At 41.0% G+C, this 12,829-nt stretch overlaps 1 protein-coding gene across 3 annotated transcripts in view; it reads right to left on the reverse strand.

Moving 5' to 3' along the window:
- TMEM178B (transmembrane protein 178B) overlaps positions 1 to 12,829 on the reverse strand; it is a 250,212-nt gene that overhangs the window by 185,657 nt on the left and 51,726 nt on the right. For all 3 annotated transcript variants that reach the window (XM_075117064.1, XM_075117056.1, XM_075117046.1), the window contains exon 2: positions 2,739 to 2,852. In XM_075117064.1, the coding sequence (XP_074973165.1) occupies positions 2,739 to 2,852 (114 nt within the window). The remainder of the gene's footprint in view (positions 1 to 2,738; positions 2,853 to 12,829) is intronic.

Raw genomic sequence — 12,829 nt, forward strand, 5'->3', positions numbered from 1 at the left:
GCACCGGGGAGGAAAATAATCACTACTGAAATACAGATACATCAAAGGACAGCAGTGGCTTCAGCCTGGAAAAGGTATTTTCTTTAGCAGGGTGACCAGACACTCTGATATCACCTTTCTAGTTCCTCTGAAATTCTCCAGGATGCCATTTTGCCCCAGTGTTTCATCAGGAAATTGTTTTTTGTTTGGTTTGGGTTGGGTTTTTTTCCCTTTCTTCCATCTTACGCTACAGATCTGAGAAACTACCTATGGCAAGAACATAAGGAACAACAGGCCTGGGCCCTGTTCCTTCACTGTTTGTCACAGCACTCAGTGAAAGGGAAATTCTGAACAGAGAATAGTTCAGAAGAAACTAATGGCCAGGTTGCATTGGAAATGCTATTCTGCCTCAGGATGAGCAGTGGTGAGACGAAGTAGCTGTGCCCTGGATGAAGCTAGTCCAGAGGTACAGAACCAGGTCAGCTGCCAAGGCAGGGACTACAGAAAGTCCCTGTAACTTAAGGGACTTAGAGTATTACCCCACTTTATGTCTACTCTATTGCAAAGGTTTTCTAAAGGGAGAAAATCCCCCTCAACAAAAACATGATTTGAAAAGACTGCTATTACCCCGGTCTTTTAAAACAGATGTTTTATGGAAAAACAGCAAGGTCTCTGTTCCTACACAGTAAATAATCATATAGGTTCAGTTCATTCTTAAGTGCAGTAACCTCCACATCCTCCGGTGGCTAACCCATGTATCAAACACTATGCACCTAACTGCTCTGGAGAAGAGCGCTTAAAAGTATTTCTTTCCTTTCCTGTTTTTAGATAGGAGGATTCAAACTTCAATTTTTATCTACATCTACCTACACTTATCTGACTCATGAACTAGCAAGAAAATCTTTGTCAGAAATATGCATGCACACCCACACACTCAGTGTTCCCTCCCTGGGGAGGGAACAAACAGCCTCACCCTGAAAGTGCCTCAGACCAAATCAGATATGTAAGTGTGTGAGCACAGTGTGTCTAGACTGCCACCTTGGAGACTGACAAATGCCCTGCTGAAGGCTTCCATCAGCTGCCCACACACCAGGCTCAGGAACTTGCTGATCCCACCCAAGGATGCACACACCAAGGGACTAACATGGCCAGTCATATTAGTGTTTTTATTTAAGCTGAAGAACTACAAATACAGCTTCAGAATAGCCTTTTACCTGAGCCATTGCCAAAATAAAGACAAACTTCTTTAAGACAATAACTCCTGGATTAGTCCGTGAGATTCCCAGTGGGTGGATGCAGAGAAGTCATTGTGGCTCAGCATAGTAACAAAAGCACACATACACAGCCAAAACCACAAGCCCTATGAACTCTAACAGAGGGTGTGTCGCATGGGGGCATTTCTTTTTGCCCACGGATGAGCAATGTTGACATAAAACTGACACCAGCAGAGATGACAGGTGGTAGCAGAAAACCTAAGGGAACCCAACCACCTGATCCTCTGATTTAGGGACAAATGAGCACAGCACATTATTTTACAAGACCAGCCTTTTACAACTTTCAGAGAGGCACGAGTTCTATATTCCTTTTCCTTGTCATGTCACAATAAGAATATGTATTTATCCACATAGAGACAAATGTCAAAAAAAAAAAAAAAAAAAAGAGTTTAGCAAGACCTTCTAGAACTTTAATGCTTTACCAGATTCGACCATGCCAGTCTACAAGAACCAATGAGTCTCAAACCAGGCCTGACCTTATCAGTACAGGAAATCAGCTGTATCATCACACCTTCTCTTTCCCAGAGTTTAAAAGGACCCTCCCAAAGCAACAGCTACATAAGGCAGGAGTGAAACAGGGGCAGAAAGCCCTGGGAATACCAGTAGTCTTACACACTTCTCAAGTGGTCATGGTCCAGACCATAGATGCCCACTACCACCTTTGAAGGTTTTCAGTTAGAATGAGAATTCTTCAACCCCTGCCATCTTCAGGGAGCTGTTAACTGCTTCCAGTGAGACATGGAAGCTCAGGATATTCATTAGTCCCCATGTCGTAACAAGAGCAAGTTACAGCGGCATACTTCCTTGCAATATCCTACCTCTTTCATTTAATCAGTGAAAACCCTTTTCCATCTCCAGGATGAGAAGAAAAAAGCTTTAAGGACAGCCAGTACATCTCAAGGCAATTCCATCCCTGTCAGATCTTGTTGCTTCAGCAAGTGTTACAAGTCGGTGACCAGTGGCTACAATTATCACTAAAGGCTAAGCTCCTTCCCTGTGCCTTAAAGGGTACAGCATTTCTCTTTCTAGATCTTCAAAGGAGAGTGATGCCACACTCACCCAGGAGCTGCAGGCAGCAGGACATGTTCTACAATAAAAGCCAGCCATGAATTCTGCTGAAAGCAGGAAAATCAGCAGCAGCATGAACTGCATAAGAATACGCTCACGTACAGAGCATTCTAGAATTAAAATATAGGGCATTGATTTTGTTACTCATTTTTGTATTTAATTCAATATTAATCTCTGCATATGAATGCCTCTTACCCACCACCACTTTTTCATGCCTCAGCAGAATTTCTAGTCAGCAGCAGAAACAAAAACATAGGTCCTAAGAACAAATTGATCAGTCTGCTACAAAGGCACACTGTGTGTGAGAAGAGGGCTCTGAGCAGGTTGTCAGTCAAAGTCTTTGCTCTCATTTATCAGTAAGTATCTCCCTTAGTCTGCACGTGAGGATAACAGAAAAAAAAAGCCAGCAGCACTTACGCAAGGCATGCCACTCATCCTGGCGGATTGTCTTGGTGATGTTGTAGGTGAGGTTCTTGGGAATGGTCGCTGAGGAGTAGTGGTACTTGATGTATGTGCACCGCTCAATTGCTCCTGGGAAGGGCAAAACGCAAAAAAAGAAAGTTTATTAAGTGAATGCAACATTTCATCCCAGCTGCAGACTAGATGGACTGGAAAACCAAAAGCAAAGACTAGGAGCAAAGCAATCCCTACTATCAGTCCACTGTGACACCCAGTGCTATCTCTGGCCCATGACAGGCATAAGCTACCTGTAGGGTAAGGTCACATCCAAACTTGATACACCAAAGGCCCTGCTGTAGCTGCCAGAGTGTCTGCTTTCACCATCAGATATATATGTGGCAAATCACCCCTTCTTTCATTTCTTTTCTCCCAACCATGGGCTAGCAGCAAGAATACCAGCATTTACTGTGTAGAAACTGTAAAATCATCCTGGCTTATTGTGCAGTAACATGTCTCAATGCCCATACTCCAGGAGATACAGAAAGCAAACATCTTGGACCTTCCCTTCAGAAGCAAGACAAATAGAAGGATATGTGCCAGGCTGTGGTATGTTTCTTGAAGGTACCCAGACACTTTCATAGCAGGCTCAGAAACAGAATTTTTTGTACCCCTGAATAATGAGCCTCAGATGGCAGCATGAATGGCTGAAATGGGCAATTTTTTCCCCCTGTAGTCAGGATTTCATCTATGTTCCGTGGAAAAAATCACCACGTGCTGCTTCTGTTTGCCTTCTGGTCACATTAATACATTCTCCTTTTCTTTCTCTCCCCTAAATAATCACACCTCCAGACCCTTATCTCCTGGCATCTCTCTGCTTAGTGTCCTTAGAGGAAAGGGTCTGGCATAGCCTGATGCTTTCCATTAATTATAGCCTAACCATATTTTGCACCTGATCAGAAACCTGTCATAGTGCAACTATTCTTACATTGATGAAAAACAGTAAGGTTTCCTACATCCATTTTGCCAGCTTCCTCAACTAACACCGGTTTTATTAGACCTTCTCACTAAGCTGTCAGATTCAAAGCTCACAGAAGTAATTTTTCCATTACTATTACGGTATTTTGGATCAGGCCTTTAATAACTAAATAGGCATCTTTAATGTGGTTGGCCACACTGTTTGCTACTAGCTACCACTGGTCAGAGAAGCTAGAAATGCTTTTATGTATTAAAAATACATTAAGACGGGCACTCAATAGAATAAATTAAATGAAGCAATGAATTATATAAATAAGAATGCTATACACCAAGAGACAGGTAGAGAATATTTACTGTCAAGCCTGAACTAATAAAGGCAGAGCCATTAGCCTTATATTGACAGCTCCAAGGGGTTAAATATGCTTTTATGCCACTAGAAATACAGGTGTCTACCTCAGGTTTTAAAATATTATTTGGTATAAACTTAGATCATACACCATGAATTCACAGCATGAATAAGAAAACCCATAACAAAATTATTAGTTACATCACAGTCTACTAGCATCTTCCAAAGTTAGTGCAATACAAACATTTGAGGTCCTCATTGTTTGCTCCTCTTAAGCATTCTTCACATTCTGCCTTTGGCAGCAATTACATTAGACAAAGCCAAATATTATAGGGGAAAAAGGCAAAATATTTACATATGTATCCGCCTGCCCTGACAGCGTGATGGGCTTCTGTGTGAGTCTGTACCATCTGGGCACCAAATGTACGCCCAGAATTAAAGTTTCAAACCAAGAGCAGTATTTAAAAAAAGACAGCTAGTGTGCAAAGAGCTGTAAAAAAAAGCACCAAATCACAACCTTGCTTTCCTATAAGTTTTCCTATCCCTTTTTGTTCAGATGGTTTCATGGATCAGAAGCTTTGGCAAGAAAATGGAGAATGCTTATTTATCAGAAAATAATCTTTAAGCTATCAGATACTTGCCCAGAGAAGAGATTTATACAGAATAGTACAGAGCCAAGATTCAAAATAAAAGCATACAGAAGGAAAAAAAAATTCTGTTCTGTTTGCTGTGATTTTTTCAAGTAATCAGGAGAAAGCACCTCCTCTTACACCAAAGAGGCTAATTTCTAGCAAGGTCCATCAGACTTTTTATTCCTATTGCAAATACTGTTAGTAGTAATGCAGTGAGCTGTTCACTATCATATCACCAAAGCCTAAAGAAGAAAGAGATTATGGTTTGAATTCAGGTCTTCACTTCACCATATATATAATTTTGGTCTTATGCTTACATCCCCATGGCTCTAAAGAGACTTAAGTACATATTTAAAGACTGTCTAGAACTAAGAGTACAACTGCAGTGACAATGGTTCAATGGTAGCTGAAGTACATGCAGATTTGAATAGTAAACTCCGTGATGATCTCCTTTTCAGCACACAACATATTTCAACACTGTTCCCACCTCTGAATAACATGCTATTAGCCAATAAATGTTATGACTCCAAAAGTTTGCAGGGACCAGAAGGTAAAGTGCTCTTCAGTGTACACGGTGAAATACATTCTCCTTTTTTCACTACTTGTCTCAACTTGTCTCAGGGCTAGCCACTGTATGCACTCAACAGGGCTCAGCAGAGCACAGAGAATTCACTTGTACCTGGGAATTGTCCCACTATTTGCCTTACATGGGGAAACAGACCACCAGGTCAGATAGACAAGGATGTTTCTCCTGGTTTTTCACCCTTCTCTGAAGCATTAAGCATAGGTTCACTGCTAAAATGGATAAGCCTAATTAATTTTTTGTTAAAGGGCTCAAAATAATTCAGTCTAATCCTAGTTACTGGGCTCAATAAAAGGATAAACGGATGAAATGTAATGGTCTGTTATCCATAGGTCAGCCTGCATGAGCTAATGGGCCCTTTTGGCTTTAGGCTATCAAACTCTCCTGTGAACACTGAGTTCAATACACTCAGGAGAATGTAGGTCAAAATGTTTCAGAGCTGTCTTCTACTAGCTTCCAGCACTTCAATTACTTCAGACTCTAGAACAGCAGCAACCACTGGAGAGAGCATGCAACCATCTTCATCCACATGGCCACTGCTCATAGGAGAGGCAGGTGGGATCATAATGGGAAGATCAAGATTTTCATGGCCTGAACTCACAAGGTTCATGATTGCTTGGCATTTAAACATGAACTATTTATCTAAACCTTCTCTCACAGGTGTAGAGGAGTGACCCTGCTGAGTTAATACAATTGCATCAGCATATATCTAGCTAGAGGTGACAATTAGCTTTTGAAACTTAGAAAAGAGATCTCATTTGCCTGGACCTGCCAGTAAAAATTAGGAAAAAGATGAGTCTATGGCAATGATATTTTCATATTTCAAGATGTTTCCCTGCTTGTCCCACACAGAAGAGAACTACATTTGAGACCCCCAAACATCCAGTTCCTGGAGGTTCCTGGGAAAGCAGGAAGCAGTGACTGCAGCAGGGATCAGAACTCCTGCTCTCCTGGAAAGTCCTCTCAGAAATACCTTAAGAAATCCTTACCTTCAGATGAATGAATACCTATGAACAGCTCCAGTCTTTGGGACAGAAGGGGAAGGAAGAGTAACACAGAAATTACACTTTCCATACCCTCAGTAGGGTAACTGCAATTTATGGAGCATCTCCAGCCTTCAGCATTAACTTTGAAAGACCAAACGAAGTTAAGCTCTGCACTTCACCCTAGTAACCGGGAAAAATATTTACAGAGTAAACCAGTGCACAAGCATTTCCACCTAGGCAGCTGCCATAGCAAGTGTTATAGCTGGCTACAAGAAACAAAGCAACCACGAAGCTGCTCCACTGACAGACGCAGTATGTTCTATATTCTTCCGATCAAAAGGAAATGTTTGCTGAAAATCCTAAAGAAAAGTGGCTAACATCTTCAGATAGAGTGCTAGGAAAGGGATCAGCAGGAAGATGAAACTAGAACCATGCAGAGCAAAACTGCCTGCCATCTTCACATAAGCTCAGAGGGGATTCAGCAGCTGTAACTGTCATTGGCAGCTCCCTCTTCCAGCAAAGTTCAGGTGGCAAGTAATATTGAGATAAGGAAACTAGAAATAGCTTCATCCAGAGCAGCTAAGTAGTCACAGCATCAAACATACCACTCTTACTGATCCACTTACTTGCTCAGCTCCCCTCCCATATCTGATAGGCATTGCTCTACACTACCACCTTATTATTATATAATATTTCCTCTTCTCTATTACAAGGAAAATCCTTAAACTGCCCTATAGCAGGAATATCACCTGAAAAATTGTGTGATTCCTTCCTATTTAACTTTCAAAACCATCCCAATATCCTGATGTTATTTCAGCTGCTAGTGAAACTTCGCTCCCACTGCATTACTAAGGCTTTAAACACTACCCAGGTAGATCCCTCAAACTGTTTTGTAACGCAGGGGGTGACTGAACCATTCTCCCACTCTAAGCTGAACAGGGTTGAGATCAATTAAAAGGAAGGTCATACTGCTATTATCCATACTGTATTTGTCTGGTGGGTAAAGAGACAACTTTCTTCAGAACTTTTGGACCACTGCCTTTCTCCATCAGAAAGCCCCACCCACCTTTTAATATAATATTTCAACACTTTCAAACTGCTCCAAGAAACAGCCTTTACCCAATGTTTATTTAACAACTAGAATAAAAATTCAAAATGCTACCAGGGTATTCGTTGCATCAGTCCTAAAACCTGGATCTCAGAAGTGCCCAGAGGCATTTGCCCTGTGAGGTCAGGTTGGCTTTTGCAAAGGTGGTTCTTGAGTTTCAGGAATCTACACTGTCACTGTGATCATGTAGTTTAGTCTTCTGCACAATACAGACCAACTCATCTGACAGGTGGCAGCAGAAAGTAATCCTTCAGACAGTCTTTCATGAAACTCGTAATCTGTGAGAACAGTTAAGTAACTGTCAGTAATGTCACTTCAGATTTGGCCCAGGATGGCACACACAAGAGTTACTTACACAGGTTATCTGACTATACTCCCCTCCTGCCTGTGAGGACTAGAAGATTTCATGTTTTCCCTCCACCCCCAACTTCCAGGGCTGCAGACTGTGGAACCATCCATAAGGTTCAGGTACAGATTAGCCCAATGCCTGTGAACAAGTTACCTTTAGTAGCTGGAGGGTTCACAGCTACACATAAGAATTTCTCCTACTCTAAGATTCTTTGCATCAATCTTTGGGTAAGAGCAATCAGGAATCTCAGAGGCAGGGAGCCAGCAGCTCACTCTGGATGAGCTACAGCATGGCCATTCCAGACTTCACAAGCCAACACTGACATGACAGTCACCTTGCTTTCTGTAGCATGGGTAGATCTGAAACCAGGTGGTACATACTACAAGAGAAGAATGGGTATGTTGATTTCTAAGAAGGATCCAGCTGTACAGCTAATATTTGTTTTATTACTTTTCCTGTCAAGGCTTTTGATATGATGAGCTTCCCTGAAAAGACACGGATGTTCTGAGCCTTTGCTACCTTCAGGCAGCTTTTCCTTCTTCTGTGATGTAGGTACCTCTGGATGAACTGTTCATAGCAAGCAATTTATTCAACAAAATTCACCCCTTATGCTAGCTTTAATTTTTACAAATCTGTTTGAGAAATACTACACAAACATTTCTTAGCAAAAGGAATCTTAGCCTCTGGCTTGCAAACTGCACTCACTACATATATTTGCTATTCATTATGAGAAAGTGCCTTCTGTATGAAAGGTTGCCTTAATCCTGTAGTTTGGTTGCTGTTCCCTCATTGGGTGACTATATCCATACCAAGCAGACAAAAGATGTAGATTGGTCATTTAGCCTCTAAGTGTTTCACATTATTTTCAGAAAATCTGTAGAGCAGAGAAAGTTTATAGGATTTTTTAGCATAACATTTAAGTAACATCTCCAGGGGCTATAATCACACTTAGGGCAAGGATCAGGTTACACAAAGCAATTACTACAGCATATATATGTTATGCTTAGTCTTAAAAGTCTTGTCTCCCTTGGAAAAAGTTCATTGTTAAATTGTGCTGGCATTTTATGCAGCCTCCAAACCAGCCCTGGCCATTCAGGCTGGTACAACTTCAGAATTACTTCCCTCAGCTGTGTGTGCTGCGCTCAGTCTCTTAAATCATTTAATATGAATCATCAGAACTCATCTGGAGGTACCTTAATATAGGCAAGGTTGTTTTTGCAGTTTTAGCATGCATTAACTGGTCATCTAAAGCCTAGAGGAAAGTAGGAGGAGAAATTAGGCTCTGTCTTGACCAGCTGCTGACATAATTGCAATCAGATATGCTGACCAGGTAATGAACTCATGATGAGTAACTATCATCTTAATGAAGGCAGAGACTTCATTAGAAAGTATTGTGACACACTTAACAGGATTATTTCATTACCTCTGGAATAATACTAACCATGGAAGTACTGGTTACATATTTGTGCCCATCTATAAATACATTAATGCCAAAAATGTAGGATCATTTTTCTTCTGCATTAATTGTAGAATCGTTTATGTTAGATAGCTCCTCTAGATGTCAACCAGCCCAATCCTCTGCTCAAAAGAGGAACAACTTCAAAGTTGAAATCAAATTCAAAGATAGCTCACATTGCTCAGGACGACCTTGTCCAGTCAAGTTTTAAATACCTCCAGGAAGGGAAGTGCACAACATCACTGAGCACCTGTGCCAACATCTGACCACCTTCATTATGAATTTTTTTTTTTCCCCTAATACCTAATCAGAATCTCCCTTGGTGCCACATGAATATCTTGAATAGTAGAATACCTAAGGGTAAAGGTCTGAAAATCTAGGAAGAATATGCAAATGACATCATCTTAATCAACATGTCTGATGAATATTCATTAACTTACATGCATAAATAGAAGCCAATGTTCTAATTAATGGAGCTCAAGATAGATTTCTAGCTGCAGCATGGGCCAAATTTTTAGAACAGGAGATCATATTTGTTCAAGGCTGGCTCTGGCATCATCCTGAACTGAGGTTCAGCTTGGTCTGCCAGTAGGACTTGTTGCTACTTGTCCTAGGTAAAGTGGAACAACTTCTGACACTGGTGGTTGCTTGCTGAGGGCTGCAAGGAATAGAGGTGATTTATCCCTTCAGTTGATGGGATGCATCAGTTGATGGGCTGGGGTTTGTGACTTTTGGGTTTAAGACAAAGTTGCTAGCCTCTAGCTGCTACCTCTACTAGCAGGTAGAAGTGCACTATCAGCTTCTACTCTCCATTTACAGCTTCATATAAAAGTCAGAGAGGAATGCGATACAATCCCCTCCCCCATTCACAGACAGATCCAAGGGTCACATACTGGGAGAGACAATGAATATGTCTATGATAACACTCAGTATGTATCAGAAGCGCACTTTTGAAAGTGACCTCTTGATCATCTCTAGTTATCATGCTTTGGTTCATAACACAATGTGATGTAAGACCAAGCCAACTAGATTCTTCACAAATAAAGCTAGATTGGAAGATGAGCAAATGGGAATTCAATTAATGGTACAAAAGCAGAGCCAGTCTGAAGTAACATCCCCTTCCTGAAAGCACACACAAAGTGAACGTTAGGTCCTAAGCATCAACTGCTTGTTACAAATCCACCTCTGTTGTACCACACTATTTACAAATGTAGATCTAACATACACTGTGTGTATCTCTGCAGTTAGAATCATCCTAGCAAGGACTGCCAAAGGAATTTCAGCCCTGAGAGACGACAGCTCTAGAAAAGCTGTCTTATCTACCTAGACGGTTGATCTCCAAGACTGGAGAAATATATGGAACAGCCACCACGGCACAAACAGTACCAGAGCAAGTAGCACAGGTCTGCAGTCAAGTTCTGTAGAGCTGCAGTTCCTTCCCTCCTAGTGCAGTGGAAGAAGTACTGTGGTTATCACTGATATGCATACATCAGCCATGCTCTCAAACACAGGCAGGCAAACATAGTCTGTGTTTTGGGTTTAAAGGCCACCTTGAAAAACAGGAGGGACACAACCAGGAAAAACAAACCCGAATTTCAGATCCACTGAAAAGGTTTGTATGTCCACAAAACTGAACTCATCTGTAACCTATCTTGGACATGTTTAAAGAATAATTTTAAAAATTTTTTCAACTGAAAGTCTTAAAAGTTCATTTTGAAAATTCTAAAACATTGACATTTTTCTCAATTTTTCATGGTGTTTTTTTCCAGCCAAAACCATCAGCCACATCACTTTCACAAATGGTTCTGCTCCCTTGCAAGCTCTTTGCTTCAGAGCCAATTTTCTGCACAAAAATTAAAAAACAATTTGCTAACTGTACTTACTACAAATGTACTTACTAGTATACTAGGCACCTATATCTTCCCTATTGGGTAAAAATAAGAAAGCCTGCCAGGCTGCCATTGTCAAAAGAATATTTCAATGTAGAGTTCTGTTGAACTATGATATAATATCACCTAAATTTGGTTTTTACACGTAGATGTCTTTACTGACCACCAGAAAACGTCAGCACAACGCAGTCAGGAGATAACAGCATCATTTGTTTTACCTGAAGGAAAAGCTTGCTTGTATTGACCAAGTTGGCAGCCACTGAAAGGATGAGACATTCCTAAGATAATACTTCATCCCTGAAATGGCACATATCCAGCAAATACATTAACAGAATGTATGGCTTAAAGATTTTCATTAGGAAATTGAGCAAAGTTTTTTTCAGAGTGACAAGCAGAACTTCCCTGCTCTTTTTTCCTCCCATTTTTCCTTTACAGTTCATATCACCTGACTGCCAAATAAAGGCTCTCTCAGAGCCTCTAGCTTAGTAAAACTAAGGTCATCTAGGGATGAAAGCCTGCCAGCTCACTTTCAGTACTGATCCATTAAGTCTCTAGAGATATGGAAAAAAATTAGATACAAAGTGCACAAGACATGGAATCAATCCAGGAAGCTTAGGGATCTCCAGACGGACACAACAGCTTTGACATGTGTGGGCTGTATGGTGACCAGATTCCACACAGGGACTTCCAAATATTTCAGACTGAAACACCTACATTTCAGTTTCAACTTCTGTTTCCACACCAAAATATCTACGTTTTCTTTTAACCACTGTATGAGTAAAAATAAAGGTGCAGACCTGTCTGCATGCACTGAGCAGACAGCACCATTTTCAGAGTAAAGGAAAAAGAAAGTGCCTGAACAGCTTTTGCCAGGCCTGTTCCCCACATGCTCTGTCGATATCCCAGCAAATAGCAGCTTGCTTCAAGCAACCAGCTGGCAGAAGATAAATATTCCACCCATGATAAGAAAAGAATCCAAGTATGAGACCAAAAGCTGAATTTGCATTGGAAAGTGATGAGCTCACACTTTCTCTCCAGGGACCAAGGAAAGGGGGCTGGGCAAGGAAGCTGGAGCAAGAGGATGGTTATGAAACACTTTTTTTACTTCAGCTATTAATAACAGTCTCCAAGCCACAGGGCACTCGAGGAGGAAGGCATCTCCTTGCTTCTATTAATCTTTTTGTCCACCTATTTGCATTGGGCTGGCCACAGGGGAGAAGGAAACAGAGCACAAATGAAAAGTTAAGGAGGTTAAAAGGGCTGAAAAATATTTGCTCCTGCTTGTTTGGAGGCAGAAATTAAATGATCAATAAAAAGTCACTGAGACAGCAATTATCAGTAAAAACTCACTGATGACCCAATAGCTCACGGAACAAAGCATTGTCTCAGCACTGCTGTCAAGCCAAAGAAAAAGCACAGCAAAGGCTATGCCATGGACAGGTTTCTTTTATATGAATGTACATCTTCTGATTCTTACAGTAAGATACTCCCATGAAGCTTGGTATTTACTGAACCAGCTTTGAAACCTATTTCAAAGAGATGACTGGGAAGCAGAGTCCCAGACTGCCAAGAAAATAAGGATGGGTACACTGATATCACTAATTCAGCTGAGGATCTGTGATTACATGCAGCAAAGTCTAAGGATGCCTATCTCTGTACTTTGGAAAGCTATTATATATGCTGCTTTACAACATAAATATGCCTTTTTATACACATTACTGCTCTTTACTTCTTAAAGTGAGGAACATAAACCCTCCTCTGTGCCTCCATGCTGTTAGTTTACAG

Source organism: Phalacrocorax aristotelis, chromosome 1 (genome assembly GCF_949628215.1).
Source record: "Phalacrocorax aristotelis chromosome 1, bGulAri2.1, whole genome shotgun sequence".
Taxonomy (NCBI): domain Eukaryota; kingdom Metazoa; phylum Chordata; class Aves; order Suliformes; family Phalacrocoracidae; genus Phalacrocorax; species Phalacrocorax aristotelis.